This window comes from Rhinatrema bivittatum, chromosome 2, assembly GCF_901001135.1.
Source record: "Rhinatrema bivittatum chromosome 2, aRhiBiv1.1, whole genome shotgun sequence".
Classification (NCBI taxonomy): Eukaryota; Metazoa; Chordata; class Amphibia; order Gymnophiona; family Rhinatrematidae; genus Rhinatrema; species Rhinatrema bivittatum.
Window position 1 is genome coordinate 411314791 of NC_042616.1, and position 26472 is coordinate 411341262.

Sequence of the window (26472 nt, forward strand, 5' to 3'; positions counted from 1 at the left end):
AGGTAGATTTTAAAGGCGTTGCTTCATGCAAAAACGGCCACATATGTGGGCCGTACGCAAGCAACGTGAATTTTAAGAAGCCACGAAATATGTGCACGTAAATACCCATGCATGCATCAAGAACAAGGGGGCAAAAAAGGGGCAGGGCATGGATGTTCTGCGGCAGGACCAAAACCTATGCATGTAACTCCAAATTTTAAAAAAGCTGACCATGGTGCGCATCCACGTTTTATCCGCGTAGCCTTACTGCTGATCCTGATGATGAGCAAATCTGGAGAACAATTATGTAGCTTTTTCTGTTTTTCAGTCTTTGGCAGGACTCACCACAAATTTTTGATAAGTCTAAGGCCTTTACACCCAAAATTAATGGATAAGTTTGCTGGACCACGCATAAAATTAAATATTTGGAAGTGTGGATACCTTTTGATTTAATGCTTCTTTACAAGCTTAATTTTAGGAATCTTTTAGAGGGGTTTGCCCACCAATTGCAGACATGGAAGGACTTGCTTGTCTCATTATTTGGAAGAAATACAGTTGAGGTGGTGATCTGACCAGGGGATTTTGGTTATGTTTGTGTCGTAGGTTAACCATGATTTGTTTTAGTTGAAGCGTTGAAAGATCATCAATGATTGTTTGGCATGTAGTTGAATGCAGGATGGTATCCATGTGGATGTTGAAGTCACCTAGGATGATGATTGTTTTTTTTGTGTGATATTGGTCATAAGAAATTCAATTAATGAAGAGCAGTTGTGGTTTAGTAATCCGGGGGGACAGTAAACCAGACAGATTTGTAGATTTGTGGAGTCGAACAGTGCGATTTCGTAGGATGAGCATACATTTGTAGGGAATAGTTGTAACTGGATGTCTTTTTTGGCGTTTAGCATTAGGCCTCCTCCTTTTTTTTTTTTTTTTTGTCTGGGTATTGAGAATGCATAGTAAGTAGGGTTGTCAATTTGATTTATTAGCACGGAGTCGGTGTTTTTGATCCATGTTTCAGTTATTGCAATGAAAGCTGGATTTGAGTCGGTGAGGAGGTCAGTGATTATTGGGATTTTCTTCACTATTGATTGTGCATTGAATAGGAAGGAGAGTAGTATATAGTTTGTATATTGATTTGCAGTGTTGTTTTTGATGTTGATAAGCTGGCCTTCACGTTTTTCTTTTGTTTTTGGGGGTGTGGGTTTTGGTAGAGTTTGTGTGTAGTTGCTTTTCTTGTGGTTGAGTCTTTCCTGGGGATTTGGGAGGGCGCGGTTTGCCATCTTTGGTGATGGTTGGGAGGTTGGAAAAATGCTTTGTGCTTTAAGGTTCGCACTAAGGGGAGCACAAAGGGAAATGCCTCTTTGTCGCGCACCTTCGGCCCGTGACGCCTCCGGTCGGCGTCTAGTTTTTAAATCTCCCTCAGTCGGCGCACCCAGTGACGCGGGTGGGAGGGCGTGTCCAGGTGCCGCAGGGGGAGGTGTTGCACCCAGGTCTGCTGGGCTGGGTCAGCCAGGAGCTGGTAGGTAGCGGCCTGGAGCCTCGGGGTCCCTTGGTGCAGGCAGCGGGCTGGTCCTTGCCTGTTCGGGTGCAGTATTCTTCGGTCCGGTTGGCATCTAGTTTTTAAATCTCCCTCGGTCTTTTACTCACTTTCACAAATATTCTGCCTTTTGGCAAAAGATTATTTTCTCTTTGATTACATGCATTCTGGTGACATTACCACAAAGGTGAAACATTCTGTTATTGGGAGATGAGGAGACCATGATGACGCTATTTCCCCAATTGACTAAGGGGCAATATAATTTTATTACAATAACCCTTTTGGTGGCACACAAATGTATCCTAATAGAATGGATCACTGAAAAGTTTCCTTCTCACTTAGTATGAAGTGAACAGATGTCTACTATCATACATATGGAAAGATTTGGAGTGCCCTAGGGATCTGTTCTGGGATCGATGCTTTTTAATATATTTATAAATGACCTGGAAATGGGAACAACAATTGAGGTGATGAAATTTGCCAAAGACACAAAATGATTCAGAGTTGTCAAATCATAAGAAGATTGTGAGAAATTGCAAGAGGACCTTGTAAAACTGGGAGACTGGACATGCAAATGAAATTTAATGTAGGCAAATACAAAGTGATGCACTTAGGGAAGAGAAACCCAAATTATAGCTACAAAATGCAAGGTTTCATATTAGGAGTCACCACTCAGAAAAAGGATCTAGGTATCATCGTTGAAAATACGTTGAAATCTTCTGCTTAATGTGCAGCAGCAACCAAGAAAGGAAATAGAATGCTAGGGATTGTTAGGAAAGGAATAGAGAAGATAATAGAGAATATCATAATGCTTCTGCATGGTGCAACCTCATCTTGAGTATTGTGTGCAGTTCTGGTCACCACATCTCAAAAAAGATATAGCAGAATTAGAAAAGGTACAGAGAAGGGTGACCAAAATGATAAAGGGGATATAATAATTCCCCTATGAAGAAAGGACTTTTCAGCTTGGAGAAGAGACAGCTGAGGGGAGATATGATAGAGGTCTATAAAATAATGAGTGGAATGGAACGAGTAAACGTTAATCAGTTGTTTACTCTTTTGAAAAGTACAAAGACCAGTGGACCCACAGTGAAGTTTCTGGGTAATATATTTAAAACTAATAAGAGAAAATAATTTTCTACTCAATGCATAATTAAGCTCTGGAATTCATTGCCAGAGGATGTGGTGAAAGCTATTATAGCTGCATTTAAAAAAGGTTTGGAGAAGTTCCTGGAGGAAAAGTTCATTAACAATTATTAAGGTAGAATTGCAGAAATCCACTGCTTATTCTTGGGATAAGCAGCATGGAATCTATCTACCCCTTGGGATCCTGCCAGGTACTTGTGACCTGGCTTGGCCACTGCTGGAAAGAGGATACTGGGCTTGATGGACCCTTGGTTTGACCCAGTATGGCAAGTCTTATGAATGTTCTTATGTTGTTATGATATGTGCTATTTAACATAAAAAGTTTCAGAGGATTATGTTCTTTGATTCCTTACCAATTGAGAGACTTAAAGATTTAAAGAGGGTTATTAGAAGTGTATTAGAAATTGGACTTCACCTTAATGAGGGGCATGATGGGGTAGGATGGGATGGCTTTGTGGATGTTTGTGTGTTGGGATGGCATGAATGTAGTAAGGGGAAGGGCTATTTTCTTAGGGTGGGGGGGGGGGTGTTTCGTAAGTTGTATAAAACATATGATGGGGGAAAATTGACACATAGAGGTAAATATTCAAATCTGGCCGTTTGAGTAACTGCCAAATTAGTCATATCCAGCTAAGTTACGATGTATATTTAGCAGCACAGCTATATATGCTCACTTCGCTGGATGTCTACCCGACTAAGCTTAGACCTGCTGTATGGGGCACCTAAACTTAGACGTATACTTAAATGCCTAACTCTGAATATAGGTACTTAGACGTGAAAGTTATACTTCTAATTCGTTACGCCCACGATCCGCCCACTTTTTTTTGTGCATACAGTTTAGCTGCATAAGGGACTTATATGGCTAAATGGCAGCCACTGAACATGGGCACATATTCAGCAGCCTCTACTTAGCCACATAAGTCCCTCTTATCCAACTAAATAGCACTGAACACGCTTTGGATATTGACCTCATAGTTGCTATCTTGTTATTATCCTAGTTCTGGTCGTCAGATGGTTTGGTTGTTATATTGATTGTTATGTATTCCCTGCCATTATCACAATAAAAATGATTTTGAAAAAAAAAAAATGCAGGACAACATATTTCAGCTTGCAGTATGCAAAGTGAAAACCACAAGGCTGGAAGAAAATGTCTCATCTGGTACCCCCTTCCGGTGACACTGTCTCTCTGAGTTCTTCTGATATTGATTGAGTTCATATTTATTTATTTAATATATTTATATACCACTCATCAAAGTTTTACTAAGTGGTTTATAATAAAGTGATAATGGCACCACACACAACCACTTGGATACTAGTCTTGTGTTATGTTACGTTGCCAGCAAGGCTGCTTCTGAGGTAGAGGAGAATTAAGGAGAATTTGCCTTATGAATTTCCATAATATTAATAAAATGGGTGGGAAGAACTGCTCGTGATGTAATGAAGCAATGGCCAGTGCACCCACCAAGTAGTTCACTTTTAAGAAGCAGAAGGTTCTATATTATAGATGACAAGGCCACAAACCCTAAGACCTCAGTGGACCAACAATCTTTGGGAATGAGATAAGACACGGTGGATCCCTCCAACAGGCAAAACTTTGACATGTAGGTTTGTTTCTCATCTATTGTAGAGGAAGCTCCCACTGATGGCTCTCTCCCTCACCATGGCAGACAGCTTCAAGGAAATGGACACTGATTGCAGTCTACGGTGAGTATCAGCCCAGTTCAGGAATGCTCCAAGGGGAATGGCCTTTGAGGATCACATTCAAACATGTTTGTGATGAGAGGTGGGTCAAGGTAACAACTCAGCTCATCAACAATAACTGAGCCTGGGCAGCAGCAGGGAGCCTCCTTCGGGCTGATTGATTACGTTGCTGCCTTTGGACTAAGAGGTTAACTCTTTCTAGTCCCAACCAGGGACATAGGAGGATTCTTATGTTAGTAAACTAGCACCATTAGTCACTGTGCCAGCTTTAAGCCATTCAGGACGCAACAAACAATGCAACAGTGACGTGATTCACACACAAGCCTCTAAGTACATAGCAGTAATAGTAAAACCATTCCTGTCTTCTGCTGAAGCAGAGCTAGTGTGCTATCACTTGAAAAAAGTATTGATCTGAGCAATTCGGCAGGTGTGTGTTTTGGGGAGGAAAGGTTGTCAACAAGTTTATACATCTTATTTTATTCTCTTCTGCTACTTACTATCCTCCTTCCCCTCTATTCCAATAGGAAAGCTTTGGAGATGAGTTGCTGTATTCAGAGCAGCCTGGCCCGGATTCTGGCAGAGTTTGAAATGACCCTGGAAAGTGATGTTCTACAGCCACTGAATAAACTGAGTGAGGTAACCCTGAGCTGATCCTCCTCTTTCTTTTTCTACCTCGCCTACACTTTGCTAATTCTTCTCTCCCTTTTTCCACTTCTCCATCCAGAGCTGTAGCCAGCCCACAGGCTTATCCACTGGGGGTGCTGTCACGCAAAATCCATTAGCCTTCTCCTCCCTCCCCTGCCCAGCAGTGAAGAGCACCGTGGCCCACATGGCTGCAGAAAGCATCGGCCTCCTCCCTCTCCCTTCCCCTGGCCTAGTAGTGAGCAACAGCACAGCCCATAGTGCCTTCTTCCCACCCCAACAACGAGGAGCAGTGCGACCCCTTACGACAGCAAGAGCAGTCGCCTCCTTTTCCATGCTGCAGCACACCTAGAGGCTAAAAGAGAGGGAAAGAGCCTATGAGTGTGTGTCTGTATGATTGAGCGTGTGAGGAGCCTATGAGTGAGTGTATGTGTGAATGATTGAGCTTGTGAGAGGGAGGGTATGAACGTGTGTGAATGATTGAGCATGTGTGAGAAAGCGTATGAGTGTGTGTGTGAATGATTGAGCTTGTGAGAGGGAGGGTGTGAACGAGAACGTATAAGTATGTGTATATGATTGATCATTTGAGGAAGAGTGTAAGAACTTGTGTGAATGATTGAGCATGTGAGAGAGAGCATAAGAACATGTGTGAATGATTCAGTATGTGAGAGCGTATAAGCTTGAATGTGAATCATTGAGCATGTGAGAGAAAGTATGAACGTGTGTGTGTGTGTGTGTATGATTGAGGATGTGAGAGCATTTGAGCATATGTGTGTATGATTGAGTATGTGAAAGCATATGAGCTTGTATATGAGCATGTGAGAGAGCGTAAGAATGCGTGTGTATAATTGAGCATGGAGAGGGCATAGTGTGTTGTATGTGTAGGTATGATTGAATATGTGAGAGGGAGCATATGGAATGTGAGTATGACTGAACATTTGAGAGGTAGCGTATGAGCAAGTGTGTATGATTGAACATGTGAGAGACAGTGTATGACGTGTGTGTGTGCATGTAAGAGAGTGTATGATTGAGCATGTGAGAACATAGTATATGTGTGTGTAAGATTAAGCATGTGAGAGCGTTGGAGTGTGTGTGTGATTGAACGTGAGAGTATGAGCATATGTGTATGATTGAATATGTGAGAGCTCTTTGCACTGAGTGCACACATACAATCTCTCACAGGCGGGTAAAAAATCATACATGTGAAAGGCTGGAAAGCCCCCCCTCTTGCTGCTGGACTGCTGTCTTCATCTTAATTTTGTTGAGTTCCTAGTTAAGTGTAGGATACTAAGGGAGTTGGAATTAGAGTACTTTAAATGTACAGGTGTTTTTACTAATTAATCTGCTAGTTAAGTTTAGGATACTAAGAGAGTTGGAATTAGAGTACTTTAAATTTACAGGTGAATTTATTAATTAATCAGCTAGTTTCCTACAAAGGGATGATTAAAGTTGGCCGCAGTTTCCATGGATTCTCAGCAAGTCAAGAAGCCTGAGCTGTTGAGAAGCTCTTAAGGTTGATGATTTTCGGTGCCGGATGTCAAACAGATCCGGGCCTAAATGCGCTGAAGGTGCTGGCAGGCTTTACTTAGTGGTGTAGTAGGCCACTGCAGCAGTTCTTTTCTCGCACACGTAGGCATATGTGCGCATTCTCACTGCATGGTGGTTGAATGTGCTGGCACCTGTGTACTTAGGGCCACAGCCTAGATTTGAGCGTGTATGTCTGCAGCCTAGACTTGAGCATGTATTTGCGCAGGTACTTGTGCGCGTAAGGCCGTGACCTAGACTGGAGCACATATTTGCGCAGGTACTTGTGCGCGTAAGGCCGTGACCTAGACTGGAGCACATATTTGCGCAGGTACTTGTGCGCATAAGACTGCAACCTAAACCTGAGGGCTTATTTGCGCAGCTACTTGTGCGGGTATGATCATGGCCTATACAAGCACTTATTTGCACATATAATTGTGCTCATTTGACTGCAACCTAGTCTTGGGCGCGTATTGTGAGTGTCCTGGAGGGGTGTGTGTGTGTATGTCCAGGAGGTATTGGTGTGCGCACAGGAGGCCACCTAGAGCCAAAGTTCAGGAGAGCTAGGTGCTGGGGACAAACATGTCTAAACACCTTGCTATCTATGAGGCTTGCCCTCTGATAACAGTTCAATCCTGACTCTCTCTCTCCGTTTGTGTTATTGCTACTTAGATGCTGAAAGTGATTTGACTGGTACAGATTTTGACCATGTTGGGACATCCCCTTGGTTTATGGTGTTTCTGGAAGGGGAGTGGAGTGGGAGGCAAAGGCAATGGTCAGTTCTCCTTCCTTGTTCCCGAGGGCAGAAACTTCCCCGAGAGAGGTTGGTGAGAGCTAGGTTGGACCTATGGGCTCCGGTATAGATCCATTCTACCTCTCTTGAATGGAATTTTTCCAGGGCCTGCAAACCTTTCTACAGGGGTGCCTAGCGAAGGCGAAGCAACTTACTATGTAGGGATCGCATGCTCGGGTCTCCCATTTATCAGACATGGCGGGCAAATGCCGCAGGGAGGCTGTCCCTGGAAATGTTCATGGGAGTGTGGATCATAAGACATTGGAGGATTCCGATGGGGAATTGGCTTTCTCACTTCTAGAAGAGGGAGAAATTGCATATGATTGAGAGTCGCTTTGGTCTCTGCTCAGATTTTTTCTTTTTTTCACAGAGATTTCTTGCTGAGTTTGTTGGCTCAGACTCTGAACATGCTCGGTGTGGCCCGAGTCTGTTGGCTCAGAGTTAAGTTAAGCATCCTGTTTCTTTCCCCACTATATCCAATTCAAGAGATAATGGATTTAAAGAAGGTAAATGCAGTTTTCAAGGTTCCCCGTTTCCACATGGAAACTCTGAGGTTCAACTCTGAAGCCCGTCATAGCAGTGGTAAGCAAGGGAGAGTTCTTGGCATCTCTCGTCTTGATAGTAGCACATCTGCTCATAGCCATCAGGTCGGAGAACCAGAGATTCCTGAGGTTCATGGATCTAAGGGAACATTTTCAATTTTGAGCCCTTCCCTTCGGCTGCGATGGCTCCTCGTACCTTCACCAAGGTGATGGTGGTGGGGGCAGCCACTTTGCAAAAGGAGGGTTTGTTGGTGTATCAGTTTCTGGATGACTGCCTTATTCGAGTGAAATCAAATGACCTCTGTTGACAATCAGTACAAAAGGTACTGATGCGCTTAAAGTCTCTAGGATGTGTGGTAAACCTAGCAACGAGCCATTTAGTCCTCTTACAAACTCTGGAGTATCTGGGAGCTCAGTTCAACACACTGGCGGAAAGAATGTTTCTCACGGAGAGAGATTACTGAAATAGCAGAGTCAGATTAGGCTTCTGCTAGATCTTTCGGTGCCCAGGGTCTGGGACTATTTACAGATCTGGGTTGTAAGGCATAGTCATTGGAATTATTGCTTTGGGCATTCGCACATAAGCAGCCTTTGCAGGGGGCTCTTCTCCCACTGGAATCCATTATTGGAAGAGTTTCATCTTCCTATTCTATTTGAGGGGAAAGCCAGGGACAGTCTTTCATGGTGCTTACTCGCACCAATCTCAAGCGTGGTGCGGAATTGGAGATTCCGAATTGGATAATAGTCACCACCGATGCAAGTCTCTCTGGATGAAGGGAGGTGTGGCAATATCAATCAGCACAGGGCCAGTGGTTAAAATAGGAAGCCTCATGGTCTAGCAATCGGTTAGAGATGAGAGCGATGCATTTCGCGTTGCTTGCCTGTCTGCCAAGGTAACGTGGCCATCCAGTACGGATTATATCAGACAATGCAACGACGGTGAACTATATCAAAAGTCAAGGCTGAACCAAGAAACAGGCAGTGGCTTGAGATGCCTGGGAGTTGATTCGCTGGGTAGAAGAGCACTTGGAGTGGTTGGCAGTGTCTCAATTGCCAGAGTGAACAACGTTCAGACGGATTTTATCAGTCTGAGAAAGTTAGACCCCGGGGAATGGGAGCTATTGGAGGCAGCGATGTGTCTCATTCACAGAAGATGGGGATATCCCAACCAAAGAGAATACCAAGGCATTGCGGTTTTACAGCTGCTGAATAGACCACGTTATGGAAGGAATCTGAGCTCTGGGGCTGACGTTGGCTCAAAGGAATCTTCTTTGTCTTTTCTCCCGTGGCCTCTGGTGAACAAGGGATTACGGTGGATAGAGAAACATCCAGGCAACGTGATCCTGGTAGCTCCAGAGTGGCCACATTAACTATGTTTTCCAGATTGGATCAACATTGCCATAGACCAGCCCCTGGAATTGGTTTGGACTGATTTCCACCAGTGCCCAATATTTTTGGGTCAGGCGGTTCATTTCTGTCTCATGGCTTCGCTTCTGAGAGGAGACAACTGAGATGGAGGGGATATTCTGAAGTGATATTTCTACCTTCTATATCCTTGACTATGTGTGAATTTGGAAGATCTTTGAATCCTGATCTGCTGTTAACATTGAGTGCAGCCTCAGTCTGTTCAGGCTACGGTGTCGCATATTTTGGGTTTTTTACAGAAAGATTCTGGTCAAGGAACTGGCCTTTAACTCTCTGAGTTTTCAGGTAGCGAAATTGGGTTGTCTCTGGGGTAAGGTGCAAGGGTATCCTCTGTCCGCACATCTGGATGTTCTATGGTTCCTTCAGGGAACTAAGAACTTGTGTCCTCAGGTGCGAAACATTTGTTCATCTTGGAATCTGAATCTAGTCTTTAGAAGATTGTGTGAGGCTCGGATTGAACCACTAAAGAGAGCTATGGTTAAGGATTTATTGTTACACTTGCTGCCTGCGGCAGCCCTGCGGTGCGGCCCTCTCACCTCTCTATGCAAGCTTCAGGCTCCAGCTCCTCGTCGCTGGCGGCAGTGGCCCGCCAGTCTTGACCTCGGACTTCCACCAGCTCCTCCAGCCCTGCTTCGCTTCCCAGGACCTCCAGCCAGGATGCCTCCACCCTTCGGGCCTCGCTGCGGGGTTTGCGGAGAGACGCTGCCGAAGGCACTGCGCCCCTCCCTAGGCGCGTGGCACCAGTGAACCCTTTAAAGGGCCCGCGGCGGGAACCTGGCCACGGACCCGGATGTTGACGTCAGTTCCCTCAACATATAAAAGCTCAGGCAGTGCTCCTCAGCGTTGCCTTTGCAACAGGTCGCCTTGGACTCCTGTTCCGGTTTCTGCGTTCTAGTTGCCTTGCGCTCATCTTGTTCTTGTGATTCCTAGTTCATGTTCCTCGTGTTCATCTCGTTTGTCTATTGGATCGACTGCCTGGTTCTGACCTCTGCTACGCCTGACTTCGCCTTGCCGTCTCCAAGCCTGACCTCTGCTACACCTGACTTTGCCTTGTCTTCTCCAAGCCTGACCTCTGCTACGCCTGACTTCACCTTGCCTTCTCCAAGCTTGACCTCTGCTACGCCTGACCTCGCCTGCCTTCACCAAGCCTGACCTCTGCTGCATCTGACCATGCCTGCCTTCTCCATGCCATGATCATTGCTATGTACGACTTCGCCTCAGACATTCTTGAGTCCAGAGTTCCACGTTGCTTGCTACACCTACTAAGTGCCGCCAGCCTCTATTCAAGCTTGACAGTGATGCCTCTGTCCCTATCCTCTGGACACGGACTGTTAAGGCTTCGGCCTTCCTGTGCTCAGGCACCTTCAGTTCCTCCTCGCCCCTTGGTGCTTGAGTTCCTGTTCCACGTCCCGTCCAAGATAGGACCACACTACCTGCTGGCTGCTGTTTCTGGGCTGAATCATCTCCTACCCATACACAACCTTGAGGCCCGCCTAAGTCCTGCCAGCACTGGCACCCAAAGGCTCAAATGGAGGGGAAAGTGGACTGGTATAGGTGAAGCTCCAGTGGTCTCTAGCTTCAGCCCACTCCGCCTGCTGACGGTGGGGACCCATAGGCCTTTGCCTACGGGTTGCGTCAACCCCACCTCAGCCCAAGGATCCACCTCCTATGCAACATTTGTCTCTTAAAGTGGTTTTCTTGGTAGCTATTTGTTCGGCCAAGAGAACTTTGGAGCTCCAGGCGCTGTTGTGTCAAGATCCCTCTTTACAGATGTCTGATTCGGAGGTATCTTTATGCATGGTGACTACTTTTCTGCCTGAGTTAGTCTTGGTATTCCATCTTAGTTAGACAGTAGAGCTCCCAGCTTTTATGGATTTGGATTCCTCTACGCCTCATGCGGGGGAGCTTAGGCTCTTAGATTGGAGGCATGCATTATTGAGGTATCTAAAGGTCTCTTATGATTTTCATAGATTGCATCACTTCTTTGTACTGTGGAGTGGCCCAAAGAAGGGAAATAAATTGTCAAAGGCTGCAATTGTGCAGTGGGTGAAGGAAGCGATCAAGTTGACTTACATTTCTAAAGGGTGCCCGCTGCCAGGGAGTTTAGGATACACTTGACTCGTTCTCAGGTGACTTCATGGGCTGAGCCACAGCAGGTGTCTCCGCATGAAATTTGCTGGGCAGCTACTGGGAAGTCGTTGCACACTTTTGCTAGGCATTATCGCTTGGATGTCAGGGATCCAGCTTCCATGTGCTTTAGTGAGAGTGTTCTACAAGCAGAGCTCTCCAAGTCCAACCCGAGGGAAGGGGAGCTTAGGTACATCCCAGGTGTCTGGCCTGATCCGGGTACGTACAGGGAAAGGAAAATTGGTTCTTACCTGCTTATTTTCGTTCCTGTAGTACCACAGATCAGTCCAGAGACCCACCCATTTACTGGTGGGGGGAGAGGCCATCGCTCATACTGTTGCTTTGTATATAGTGAAGAGTTGTTGGAGGTTTTCAATGCTGATCACTTATGTTAAATTTGGGAAGCGAGTTTTCCATTGTCTGTCTGGGCAATTTCACCTTCTGGCTCGTTGGAGGGGAGCGAGTTTGCTTAGAAGCTTGCTTAGAAATTTATGGTTGTTGCTGTCATCTTGGCTTGGATACAGGTCAGTACTGAGGGACTGCGGGTGGCACCCTGGGTTATGTACAGTGTCAGTGAAACTTAGTTTTTGGGTACTTGCCAGGTTCTTATGGCCTGGATTGGCCACTGTTGGAAACAGGATGCTGGGCTTGATGGACCCTTGGTCTGACCCAGTATGGCATTTTCTTATGTTCTTATGTTCTCTATCTCCATCTGCTGGCAGGGAGGCAATACCCAGAAGTCTGGACTGATCTGTGGTACTACAGGGACGAAAATTAGCAGGTAAGAACCAATTTTCCTTTTCAGTTCAGTTTTTGTCTGCATGTTTCTATTTAGACTTTTTGGTCTCTTTATTCAATATTTGGGGGAAGGTCTGTCTGTGTTCTGTATGTGTGAACAAGATGAGATGTTTTGCTAGCAGAATGATTCTCAACTGGTGTGTCGCCAAGCACTGGCAGGTGTGTCATGTGCATCTCGCTCTACCGCTGGCCCAGCCTCTCTTACCGCCCTCTCCTTTGCCCCAGCGAGACTCAGACAATACTTCTACTATCACTGCTGCTGTTCCTGCCCGCGTGGATTGGCAATAGTGTTAGTGGAAGCTGGTGACATTAGTGGCATGGCCTTTCCTTCTTCCTGCCCCCACGGCCCAGAAGAGGAAGTGGTGTGTGGTGGGGTGCATAGGAAGAAGAAAAAAAATGCTACATTCAAAAGTAGTGACAGCATCAGCCTGGAGCAACAGCCAGTGATCGCAGTAGGAGCAGTGCAGGCCCGGAAGGAAATGAGGATCAGCTGGCAATCAACAAGAGGAGGCAGAGCAGCGTTAGCCCCCACGGCCGATGGGATTCTCCTTTCTTGGGCCATGGGGGCTGGAGGATGAGGCTACTGCTGCCATTTGTGCTTTGGGTGGGGGTTGTTAAGAGACTGAGAGATAGCATGTGTGTGTAATTGAGCGCATGTGTGGTAATTGTAAGAGTGAGTGTGTAAGTGTGATTGAGAGTGTGTAAGAGAGAGAGAGAGCACGTTCATGATTGAGAGCATATATGTAAGTGAGAAAGAGAAAATGTATGTAACATCGCATGTGTGTAAGAGAGAGCAGGAGTGTCTAAGAGGGAGAGAGAACCTGAATGTGATTGATAGCATGTATGTATATAAATGCGAGAGAGAGCATGTGTGTAATTGAGAGAGAGAGACTGATTAGGGAAGTGACTGATGTGTGCGTGTAAGAGAGAGATATAGACTGGTTGGGGAAGTGACTGGTATGCGTTTATGTGTGAGAGAGAGAACATGGAAGTGAGAAGCCTGTGTGTGTGAGAGCATGGGAATGAGAATCCTATGTGTGTGTTTGTGAGAGAGAGAGAAAGAGAGAGCATGGGAGTGAAAAGCTTGTATGTTTGAGAGAGAGAACGAGAGAGTATGGAAATGAGAAGCCTTTGTGTGTGAGAGAGAGAGAGCTTGAGAGTGAGAAGTGTATGAGAGAGAGAGCATGGGGGGTGGGAAGCCTGTATGTGTGAGAAAGAGAGAGAGAGAGAGCATGGGAGTGAGACGTATGTGTGTGTGTGAGGCAGAGAGAAAGAGAAAGTATGTGAGTGTGTGTGTATGAGAGAGAGAAAGCATGGGAATGGGAAGCCTATGTGTGCAAGAGAGAGAGAGAATGGGAGTGGGAAGTCTGTGTGTGTGTGTGTGTATCATGTGGGAGAGAGACTGGTCAGAGAGATGACTAGTGTATGTGTGAGAGAGAGAGAGTGGCTGACTGGGGAGGTGACTGGTGTGTGTTTGAGAGAAAGCGACTGATTGGGGAGGTGACTAGTGTGGTGTTAGAGAGCCGGAGACTGGTCGAGAAGGTGACTGGTGTATGTGTGTGTGAGAGAGAGGGAGATTGGTCAGGGTGATGACTGGAGTGTATGAGAGAGAGACTGGTTGGGGAGGTGACTGTGTGTAAAAGAAAGAGACTGATCAGGAAGGTGACTGGTATGTGTGTGAGAAAGAGATTGGTCGGGGTGACTGATACGTGAGAGAGAGAGACTGGTCAGGGAGGTGATTGGTGTGTAAGAGACAAACAGGCCGATTCAGTAAAGTCCACGGGAGAGCGGGCGAACGCACCGGCCACTTGCCAGTGCATGCGATTCAGTATTTAAATGAGGCTGGCGGTAAAAACGGGCAAAAGGAGGCGTTAGGGACGCTAGCACGTCCCTAGCACCTCCTTTTTGACAGGAGAGGTGGCTGTCAGCGGGTTTGACAGCCGACGCTCAATTTGCTGGCGTTGGTTTTCGAGCCCACTGACAGCCACAGGCTTGGAAACCGGACGCCGGCAAAATTGAGCGTCTGGTTTTCGAGCCGCCAGCCGACTTCCAATTTTTTTTTTCTTTTTTTAACTTTTTTTACTCTTCGGGACCTCTGACCTAATATCGCCATGATATTAAGTCAGAGAGTGCACAGAAAAGCAGTTTTTACTGCTTTTCTGTGCACTTTCCCGGTGCCAGAAGAAATTAGGGCCTACCTTTGGGTAGGCCCTAATTTCTGAAAGTAAAATGTGCGGCTTGGCTGCACATTTTACTTTCTGAATCGCATGTTGATGGCCCTATTAGGTTCGGTGGGTTGGACGCGCGTTTTATGCCGCTTACTGAATAAGGGGTAAGGGAAAACACGCGTCCAAGGACAGGTTAGTGCGCTCCGTCGGAGCGCACTGTACTGTATCGGCCTGAAAGACTGGTAAAAGGGGTGTGACTTGTGTGTGTGTGTGTGTGTGTGTGTGTGAAACAGAGAGACAGGTCATGGGCCCTAAGAAAGAGGACCAAGAGGACAGAGCCTCAGCAGCCACTGCTGCTTTTGGTGTGTGCTACTGACCTGGAAGGGAAAGGAATAAGAGAATTGCTGGAGAGAAGGTAAAGGTGGCTTTTTTAAATTTTATTTTTCTTGGGTATTATGTGTATTGGGTATTATTGGGTATTATGTGATGTGTCTGCTGTTTTGAATTATTCTATTGGTATTTGGAGAATTTTAAATAATTTTTGAGTTTTTAATTGTCGGATGTTATTTTGTTCATAGCTGTTTTGAAACATGTATTATGTTTATTAGTATAGTTTTACAATTATTATTGCTTCATATTTCTTGATTTTACTGTCTGATGTTGTATGAGGAATGTATAAGTAGAAATGTGCAGACTAAAACTGAACTGGAAATAGCTAGAAGCCATACTCTGTACACAGTGCGATAATGGAAAAACAAAAACATTAACTTTATGGTCACTTTATTCTGTATTTGGTGAGGATCTGTTTGTGTTTTGCATGTGTGACTGAGATGAGGTACGTATTTTGCAAGCTTGTAGTTTCTGTGTAGGGATCTGTAGCAGCTTGGCTTGTTTTGTTTTCCTAATAGGATATATATATTGGTGTTTTAGGGCCTAGTATAATATTTGCAGTGTGGCCTTTCATAGGTTGGGTTGTTACTGTTTGAGTACATTCCATAATACAGGTGTAACTTTGTATGGATTAATTTGTGTGCATTATTGCAGATCCTGGGAGTATATTATGTGCTATATTTCTGTTTCCATTTCTCCAATTTTGCACTGCATGCACAGTGGCTTTTTTGGGTTTCTAATTTCTGGCTCCATATTTGTAATTTGTTGTTTTTCTGTATTTAGTGAAAATCTGTTTTGTTTGTGTGACTGGGGTGAGGTATTTTATTAACATGTTTCAGTCTTATTTATTGTGGGGTTTTTTTCCATAGGACATGCATTGGTGGTGAACTGCTGCCTTTTCATAAGTAGGACAATTGTGCCTGGTAGTAAAGGAAGTTTGTGTTGCTTTTACTGAGATGACACCAGTATCAGAATATTTTTTTTGTATAGTGAGTTGTATGAGAATGTTCTAGTTCTTCTCTGCACCATTGTTGGGGGTTGGGGAATTCCTGTGGATGCAGGGTGTATGTTTACATTTAGCCCCATGATGGTCATGTGTTCAGTATGTCACACCTGTGAACATCATCTGTCGGGTGACCCAACAGAAAAAAGGTTGAGAACCACAGTGCTAGCATGTAGCTTCTGTTTAGGGATCTAGAATAGCCTGGCTTATTCTGTTTTACTAATAAGAGGTGTTTTAGTGCCGGTGTAATATTTACATTGCTCTCTTTTCAAAAGTGGATTCTTACTGTTTGAATGCTGACAGTTAGTACTGTTTTGGTATGGGAGGTTTATTATATTGTAACTGTAATTGTTTATTCATGGCTTTCTGAGGGCGAAACCTATATCTAACATGCATTACCATACACCTAATACTATATGGGTTTCAAATTCCTTTTCCCTGTACATATCCAGATCAGTCCAGGCTCCTGGGTTTTGCCTCCCTGCCAGCAGATGGAGACAGAGAAAGTTTCAATGACACTGTATATAATTCAGTGTGTCACGTGCAGTCCCTCACTATTTCTCTGATGGTAGATGGTGTAAAACCTGCAGTCTGGAGATGTAGAGAAAAAGACAAAAGTTCTGGATCCTCCCATCCTATCCTTCTGATAGCTCAGTCTGGAGGTCCCTGCGGAGGACATCTGGTAAAGATCTCTCATTCCCCATGAGACAGAGGTGGAATCTGCTGTCAGTTCTGCACTACAAGACCAGTGGAGCAGGGAAGTATCCCTTTTATACAGTTTGTCCTGGGCTGGGTTGCTAAAGTTTGGCGAAAGCAGACTAATATAACCAGTGGTCTGGCTCTTTTCTGATCTGCCATGCGGCCTGCGCTCTTGGAACCTGAACCTCTGCACCAAAGGAAAGTATTTGTTTCTACATATCTTTATTTGTTCTCAGAGAGTAAAAAAAAAGGAGAGAACAAGGAATCAGTACAGCAGCGGGGTTCCTGGGCAGAAGCTGTCTTAGCAGCTCAGAGAGCTCAGCGATGACGTTTTTCAGCAACTTCTCTGCCTGCGGAGGAGACAGGTGTTAGCTCCGTGGTGCTGAGGGACTGTTTCCCTGCTTGCCATTGAAGTGCTGGTGGTGCCGTAGGTGCGGGGAGGAAATGCATGTGCGTGCAGCGGCATAGCTTCTGGGGGTCTGCGTCAAGTATGACGGCACCAGTAGAACAAGCCTAGTCGGTGACAGGGTTCAGCTCTAAGGCTTTCCCCGTCAGCACTGAAATGGCAGCCATTTTCGATTCCCTAGCAGCATTGGCGGGAGAGGCAGGGGAATCCAGTCCTCGACTGTTGCCGGCAGTTCCCTGTCCTGCAGAAGTACAAAGAGGTACTTGCACCAAGGAGGAGTCTCTGGTTCTGGTAGAGATCTCCTGCTGGTTTTAATTTGTTTATGTGCAAAGCGTGTTTAGCAAAATGCCTGCTCTTGGCCCCAGTCTCCATGGATTCTCGGCCAGTCAAGAGGCCTAAGCTGTTGAAAAGTTGTTCAGGCCGATGAATTTCGATGTCAGATGTTAAACAGATCCGGGCCTAAACACCTGAAGATACAGGCAGGCTTTGCTTAGTTGTGTGGTAGGCGGTTCTCTTCCCGTTTGCATAGGCGTGTGCTGCATTCTTGACATGTGGCAGTTGCATGCACAGAGGCCTGTGTGCATAAGGCCATAGCCCAGATTTAAGCACATATGTCTGCGCCTAGACTTGTGTGCATATTTGCGCAGGTCGCAGCCTTACATGTGCATGTAAGACCGCCACATAGACTGGCGCACATATTTGCGCAGGTACTTGTGCACCTACAACTGTGACCTAATCTTGAGCACGAATTTGCATGTATCGTGGAGGGGTATGTGTGTACGCCCAGGTGGCATTGGTGGGTGCACAGAAGGCTGTCTACAGCCGAAGTTCAGGAGCGCTAGGCATCGGGGACAAACAGGTCCAAGCGCCTTGCTGTATGTGAGGCTTGCCATCTGATATCAATTCAGACCTCACTCTTTCTCTGTTTGTGTCAGTGCAGTTTAGAAGCTCAAAGCAATTTGACTATTACAGCTTTTGCCCATGTTGGAACATCCTCTGGCCTATGGTGTCTCTGGAGGGGAGTGGAGTGGGAGGCGAGGCAATGGTCAGTTCTCCTCCTCCCTTGTTCCTAAGGGCAGAAGCTTCACTGAGAGAAAGAGGTTGGAGAGAGCAGGTTTCGGCCTATGGGCTCTGGTATAGATCCATCCTCCTTTTCCTGGGTGAAATGTTTCAAGGGCCTACAGACCTTTCTGCAGGGGTGCCCAGCAAAACCAAAGCAACCTACTATGTAGGGATCACATGGTCGGGCCTCCCATTTGTCAGTCATGGCAGACAAATGCCACAGGGAGGCTGTCCCTGGTTATGGTCAAGGGGGTGTGGATCATGAGACATTGGAGGTTTCCGATGGGGAATTAGCTTTCTCACCTCTAGAAGAGGGAGAAATTGCATATGATTGAGAGCCGCTTTGGACTCTTCAGATTTTTTTTCTTTTTTCACAGGGATGTCTTGCTGAGTATGTTAGCTCAGGCTTTGAACATGCTCGGCGTGGCCCGAGTCTGTTGGCTCAGACCGAGAACAAGCTTATTGGGGGTTGGAGGTCAATTTTAAGTGAAACATCCTGTTTCTTTTCCCTCCATATCCAATTCAAGAAATATTGGTGTTGCAACCATCGCTGCCCAACGTCTCCACTCCGGCCACCATACCTCTTTTGCGACTCCCTCTTTGGTTGATGGAAGTTTGGCTGCTGCGGCGTCATCTTGCCATTCTCCTCCGTCGTCCCCGGACCGGCTAGACGCTGCCTTCCGCCATCTTCTCCTGAAGCCTAAGGGCGTGCGTGCGGCGTGGCCCCGACTCAGCTACCAGCTGTGGCACGAACCTCAGGGGCGTCCCCCTGAGATGACGTCATCCTCACTGGATATTTAAGTTCTTTCGTTTTGCTAGCTATTCGAGTTAGCAAAGGTTAAGGTACAGGTTAAGGGTTTCATATGTTTACCTAACTTCTTCCAGGTATCGCTGCGGATGGGATTCGCTCTCTGCATACCTTGCTACTCTGCCTCTTCGGACTTTACCAGGGGTACCCGCTCCTCGGGGGCCTTGCTCTCTCTCTTGCTTTTCAGGTCGCAGTCTGGAACTGGTACTCGCTCCTCGAGGGCCCACATTCCCGGACCTGCTACCGAATACAACTTCTGCCAGGAAGTCACTGCTGCCTACAACACCAGTGAGTTACCATCTCTCTCTCAGAGCTTTCCCTGGAACCAGGTACTCGCGCCTCAAGGGCCTACTTCATTCCATCCCCTGGGCTGCTTCAAGAGACTATTGTGTGAGTGTTACCATCAAGGTTCTGTTCCTGAACTCTGCCTACTCACTATATTCAGTTTCTCTACAGCTCAGCCATCCTGGGATCGCTGTTCCAGTGCCTGAGGGACTACAGCCCAGCCAGGCTCTTCCAGTTCACTACTGCCACCTCTGGTGTTTCACTATTGTTGGTGTTTGAGTAGTTGTGGGTGGATCCTTGGGCTGGTGGCAGATGACCACGCCCCCGGGGGAAGATCCCGAGAGGGACCACCGGTCAGGCTCAGAGAATGGAGACAGACACACACTAGTTCTTTTGTTAAACAGTATATTGAACCACCAGAGGTGGCAGTAGTGAGCTGGAAGTGCCCGGCTGGGCTGTAGTCCCTCAGGTACTGGAACAGATCCTGGATAACTGAATTGTAGAGAAACTGAATATAGTGAGTAGGCAGGGTATGCAGAGTTCAGGAACAGAACCTTGATGGTAACACTCACACAATAGTCTCTAGAAGTAGTCCAGGTGCTGGAATGAGTTAGGCCCTCGAGGAGCGAGTACCTGGTTCCAGGGAAAGCTCTGAGAGAGAGATGGTAACTCACTGGTGAAGTAGGCAGCGATGACTTCCAGGCAGAATAAGTATTTAGCAACCAGTCCGGGAACATGGGCCCTCGAGGAGCGAGTACCGGTTCCGGACTGTGACCTGAAAAACAAAGAGAGAGCGAGGCCCCTTGGAGCGGGTATCCCTGGTAAGTCCGAGGAGGCAGAGCAGCTAGGAGAGTGCGAAACTGGTCCTTGCTAACTCGATTAGTTAGCGATTTCTGAGACCTTAAATATCCGGTACGGATGATGTCATCTCAGGGAGACGCCACTGAGGTTCGCGCCACTACTGGTACATCAATCGGGGCCGCGCCACACGCGCACCCTTAGGCTCTTGTGAATCATGGCGGATTGCAGCGTCGAGCTGCTCTGGGGACGCCGGGAGGAGTCGGCAGAATGACACCGCGGCAGCCAACCTTCCACTAGAGCAAGAGGGAGTCGCCAAGGAGGTAAAGAGGGCAGAGTGGAGATGTTGGGCAGCGACAGTTGCAACAACTATACAGTTTAATAAAAGATCTAGTGTGTGTCTGTCTCCCAACTTTGAGCCTGACTGGTGGCCCCTCTCGGGATCTTCCCCCGTGGGCGTGGTCATCTGCCACCGGGTCATCTGCCAAGGATTCACCCACAAGTATCACAAATAATAACAAATGGATTTAAAGAAGGTAAACTCTGAGCTCCAACCTTGAGGTTCATCATAACAGCAGTATACAAGGGAGTCTTCTTGGCATCTCTCACCTTGATAGAGGCATATCTGCACATAGTCATCAGGCTGGAGTACCAGAAATTCCAGAGGTTCATGGTTGTAAGGGAAAATTTTTGGTTTTGAGCCCTTCCCTTCGGCTGGTGATGGCTTCATTTGCCTTCATTAAGGTGATGGTGGTGAGGGCGGCTGCATTGCAAAAGGAGGGTGTGTTGGTGTATCCGTATATGGATGACTGGCTCATTTGTGCGAAATAAGATGAACTCTGTTGACAATCAGTACAAAAGTTACTGATGCGCTTGAAGTCTCTAGGATGGTTGCTGAACCTAGCAACAAGCCATTTAATTCTCTTACAAACTCTGGAGTATCTAGGAGCTCAGTTCTACACACTGGCAGAGAGAATGTTTCTCACTGAGAGAGATTGCTGAAATTGCAGAGTCAGATTAGGCTTCTGCTAGAGCTTTCGGTGCCCAGGGTCTGGGACTGTTTACAGGTCCTGGGTTCTATGGCATCAACACTGGAATTAATGCATTGGGCGTTTGCACATATACGGCTTCTACTGGGGGCTTTCTCTCCCGCTGGAATCCATTACTGGAAGAGTTTCATCTTCCTCTTTCGTTAGAGAAGGAAGCCAGGGACAGACTTTCGTGGTGGTTTACTCGCACTAATCTCGAGAGTGATATGGAATTGTAGATTCTGAATTGAATAATAGTCACCACCACTGCAAGCCTCTCCAAAAGGAGAGCAGCATGACAAGATCAGTCGGCGCAAGGCCAGTGTTTGAAACAGGAGGCCCCATGGCCTATCAGTCAGTTTGAGACAAGAGCAGTGCATTTTGCATTGCTGTTTGCCAAGGTTACATGGCCATCCAATATGGATCCTATTGGACAATGTGGCGGCAGTGGACTACATCAACCATGAAGGCAGAATCAAGAATCAGGTAGTGGCTCGAGAGGCCCCGGAGTTAATATTCTGGGAAGAGCAGCACTTGGAGCGGCTGGCCGCATCTCATAGCTGGAATGAACAACATTCATATGGATTTTATCAGACAGATAAAGTTAGAGCCAGGGAATGGGAGCTGTCAGAGGCAGCAATGTCTCTCATTTGCAGAAGATGGGGGTATCCCGACCAAAGAGAACACCAAGGTGTTGCAGTTTAACAGCCCCCGAACAGAACATAGTACAAAGGAATCGGAGCTCTGGTGCTGCCATGGACACGAGGGATTCTTCTTAGTCTTCCCTCCCGTGGCCTCTGGTGGTCAAGAGATTTTGGTGGCTAGAGAAACATCCAGGCAATGTGGTCTGGGTAGCTCCAGAATGACCACATCGCCCATGCTTTTCAGATCTATCAGCATGGCCATAGACAGGCACCAGAGGTTCAGACATTGGTCAACTGTTTTCCACGAGAGCCCAATAATTTTGGGTCAGGCGGCTCACTTCTGTCTCATGGCTTCGCTTCTGAGAGGAGAAGTCTGAGATGGAGGAGATATTCCGAAGCAGTTATTTCCACCTTATTGCAAGCTAGGCGATCTTCTACATCCTTGACGTATGTGCGAATTTGGAGGATCTTCAAGTCCTAGTCTTCTGTTGACGAAGTGCAGCCTCAGTCTGTTCAGGCTTTGGTGTCGCATATTTTGGCATTTCTATAGAAAGGTTCTGGTCAAGGGTCTCGCCTATAACTCTCTGAGAATCCAGATAGTGACACTAGGTTGTCTCTGGGGTAAGGTGCAAGGGAATCCTCTGTCCGCACATACAGATATTATATGGTTCCTTCAGGGAACTAAGAACTTGAGTCCTCATATGTGGAACATTGGTCCATCTTGGAATCTGAATCTAGTCTTTAGTGGATTGTGTGAGGCTCGGTTTGAACCACTAAAGAGAGCTACGGTTAAGGATTTGTCTCTTAAAGTGGTTTTCCTTGTGGCTATTAGTTTAGCCAGGAGAATTTTGGATCTCCAGGCACTGTTGTGTAAAGATCCCTTCCTACAGATGTCTGATTTGGGGCTATCTTTAGGCATAATGCCTTCTTTTCTGCCTGAGGTAGTCTTGGTGTTCCATCTTAATTAGACAGAAGAGCTTCCAGCTTTTATGGAATTTGATTACTCTACACCTCATGCAGGGGAGTTTAGGCTCTTAGATTGGAGGCATGCATTATTGAGGTATCTAAAGGTCACTTATAATTTCCTTAGATCACATCGCCTCTTTGTACTGTGGAGTGGTCCAAAGAAGGGAATTAAGTCATCTAAGGCTACAATTGTGTGGTGGCTGAAGGAAGCGATCGAATTGACTTACATTTCTAATGGGCACCCACTGCTGGGGGGTTTATTGGCACACTTGACACGTTCTCAGGCGACTTCCTGGGCTGAATCACAACAGGCGTCTTCGCATGAAATTTGCTCGGCAGCTACTGGGAAGTCATTGCACACTTTTGCTAGGCATTATCGCTTAGATGTTGGAGCTCTGGCTTCCATGAGCTTTAATGAGAGTGTTCTACGAGCGGAACTCTCCAGGGCCTACCTGAGTTAATGGGAGCTTAGGTACATCCCAGAAGTCTGGACTGATCTGGGTACGTACAGGAAAGGAAAATTGCTTTTTATCTGCTAATTTTCGTTCCTGTAATACCACAGATCAGTCCAGAGACCCACCCATTTACTGGGGGGTAGAGTCTGCTGCTCATGCTGTTGCTTTATATTGGAGGTTTTTCAATGCTGATCACTTATGTTAAATTTGGGAAAAGAGTTTTCCATTGTCTTTTTGGGCAACTTCACCTTCTTCCAGCTCGTTTGAGGGGAGCGAATTTGCTTAGAAGTTTGCTTAGAAATTTAAGGTTGTTGCTGTCACCTTGGCTTGGGTACAGGTCAAAACAAGTGGTACACTGGGTTATGTACACTATTAGTGAAGCTTTCTCTATCTCCATCTGCTGGCAGGGAGGCAAAACCTAGGAGTCTGGACTGTAGTACTATAGGAACGAAAATTAGCAGGTTAGAACCAATTTTCCTTTTTCTTTTTTTTTTTTTGCATGGTTTTTGTGTCGGTACCACAGCAATGCATGTAAATATAATATACATGTCGTTGTGATAGTTTTACCTCGGAATGTCCTTTTTCATGTCAAATCTGATATTATAAATGCATAATATTATTTGTGTGTAGGGAAGGCATGGCCAGGAGGGGACTGACACCTAGTGGTTGGATTGGGGGCTCATGAATGCAGGGATCTGAAGGGAGCTCTCATGCATGGCCCCTAGCCCAGGACTGCTACTGCAATGACTGGAGTAAATTATAAGTTGGGAGGGGATATAAAATGTCTCCAGTCATTGTGAATGAAGGTGGAAGCCTAGTAGAGCAGAAGGAAACTGCTTGTTCACAATAAAAATCAAAGCCCTCTACATTAACCAGAGCCTCCCAACTTGAGATGCTGTATGTTGTGTTCAGAGTGAGGGTGCAGTTTTTCATTTGGCCATAGGTGCCAAATGGCCTGGCTACGGCTCTGTCTCCATCTCTCTTATCTAGAGCTGAATCCTGTTTCTTTTCCACCCCTCTGTCTTGCCCACACTGACTTAGCCTTCTCTACATTTCTCCATCTCTCTGGCCCCCAGCTGACCGCATCTCTACTTTCCAGCTCCTTCTCTCTCAGGTATTTTTCCTCTCCTCCTCTCACCATGAACTTGAAAATTACAAGTTCCTAAGCAGACAGAGGCAGAGTATTTTGGAATCCATTATAATGTTCTCTGGAAACATGCAAAATATCTGACAGGTGCTTTGCAGCTCTCAAAGAAGTTCTGGCCCCTATTTCAGAAGATTTGATTTCCAACTGCTGGGAGCTGTATATTAAGTCTTGTACCTTTTCTCACGGTCCAGGAGGATCTGCCAGCCATCCTGAAACGGAAAAAGCAGCTTCAGAAACTGATTTCAGACTGCAACAGCGCCAAAAGCAGGTACTACTACTACTGAGATACCAAGTGGCTGTCCCCAGAGGGAAGGATTCAGTTGACATCAGGGGATAACAATCTAGTTCCTGATGAGCAGAGGGCCAGGGAAGGGAGTTGAGAGACTCTGTTTAAAAGAGAATGGGTAAAATCTTGTGACCCTCTGTGGAAAAATCTGGTATTTGTGATAGAGATGGGCATCCTACCAAGACTCCTAAGAGTGGCTCTCTGCTTTATAGAGACATTTCAGCCTGGCTTAGTTAAACTGAAATGCATATTAATCCAGGGCTTTATTCCGCCTATGTGTCATGAGCCTCTAGCTTTCATCATTGTTCCTCCATCCCTACTAAGGTTATTATACAGCTGGAAAAGGAGCCACACAACCCATTAACAGGGTCAACAAGATACTGTGGTGCCACAAAGGGAAGGAATGAAAATTCTCAGGCGACACGTGAAGCTCTGCCTAAACTATGTAAAAGGAAAATGTAATTTTAGAAAATAATTATTTTATTACCAGTTGTATTGTGATATTCATAGAAGAAATGTCTGCAGTAAGCATGCCTGATAAGAAATTCCAGTAAAAGTACCCTGAATCAACCGGTCATTGTATTTCTTCCATTCTGAAAATGATAAAGAGATTTAAAATCTAGAGGATGTTTTTTTTTCAAAGCAGTTTATGCCATTTAAAAGAAAATCAAGTGTCCCTCAATGTGGCCCAGCAATGTGCGCATTATGCCATGGCACGGGTACTTTGGGTTGCATTGGGGGGGGGGGGGTTGGGGAGGGGGAGGGATATAAAACATGTAGATTACATAATCTGCATGAATTATTTTCCATGAAAATAATACCTGCAAAAACAAACAAAAAAAAAGGGCAGGTGCAACATAGCTACGCCTTGCAAGCCTCAACACAAATCTACAGTATGCAGGCACTTTTCTTTTAAAAACAAGGGCAAAGTCCCAAGAGTTAAAAGTACCCACGGGATTTGTCCCAATGCAGACAGCGTGGAAATTGCCCCCAAAGAATGAAATAAAATCCATTCCTGAACATACCCAGATCAGTCCAGACAAGTGGGTTTTGCATCCCTACCAGCAGATGGAGGCAGAGAGCAAAATCTTTGAGGCACTGCTACATATCTGAGAGTGCCACCTGCAGTCCCTTAGTATTTCTTTGTCTCTAGCAGATTGTAGAGGTAAAAACCTGCAGTTCTGACTGAAAGTTAGCTTTTGGAGATAAAAAGTTGGATCAGCTCCCCAAGGTATTAGGTTCCTTTGTGGTAAACTAATATGGGTGAAATTACACGTGACTCTCAATGAGTAAATCACCAGTCAAATAATGAGAGTTTATTCTCGCTTACAAATAACAATGCAAAAAACTGCTTTATTCATACAATACAATTATATATAAGACACATCACATTCACACCTTAAAATATTCCTTGCAAACCGGACCAAATCATCCCTTTTGTATATCAGTTACTGAAGTCATACACAAAATATGCTTAAACAGTAAAACATATTAATATTGATACATACAATGTTAAGATAATTCACTTTTGCAAATAATCAAGTATAGAATCCCTCATTCACATTTGTCTTTATACAAACATATCAGATGAATAAACCACAATCACTATCCTCAATTATTATCTTTGTACAAACATATCAGATGAGTAAACCCTCTTTCACATTTGTCTTTATACAAACATATCAGATGAATAAACCACAATCACTATCCTCAATTATTATCTTTGTACAAACATATCAGATGAGTAAACCCTCTTTCACATTTGTCTTTATACAAACATATCAGATGAATAAACCACAACCACTATCCCCAATTATTATCTTTATATAACCACTATCCCCACTTATTTTGGGGATAGTGGTTGTGGTTTACTCATCTGATATATTTGTATAAAGATAATAATTGGGGATAGTGGTTGTGGTTTACTCAACTGATATGTTTGTATAAAGATAATAATTGGGGATAGTGATTGTGGTTTACTCATCTGATATGTTTGTATAAAGACAAATGTGAAAGATATCTTAACATTGTATGTATCAATATTAATATGTTTTACTGTTTACACATATTTTGTGTATGACTTTAGTGAGATTGATATACAAAAGGGATGTTT

The 26472-nt window shown here is 45.5% G+C and overlaps 1 protein-coding gene across 1 annotated transcript in view; it reads left to right on the plus strand.

Annotated features, from left to right (window-relative positions):
- SH3BP1 (SH3 domain binding protein 1) overlaps positions 1 to 26472 on the plus strand; it is a 153480-nt gene that overhangs the window by 44180 nt on the left and 82828 nt on the right. Inside the window, exons 4-6 of the mRNA XM_029590101.1 lie at positions 4290 to 4366; positions 4888 to 4999; positions 24265 to 24341. Of these exons, the coding sequence (XP_029445961.1) occupies positions 4290 to 4366; positions 4888 to 4999; positions 24265 to 24341 (266 nt within the window). The remainder of the gene's footprint in view (positions 1 to 4289; positions 4367 to 4887; positions 5000 to 24264; positions 24342 to 26472) is intronic.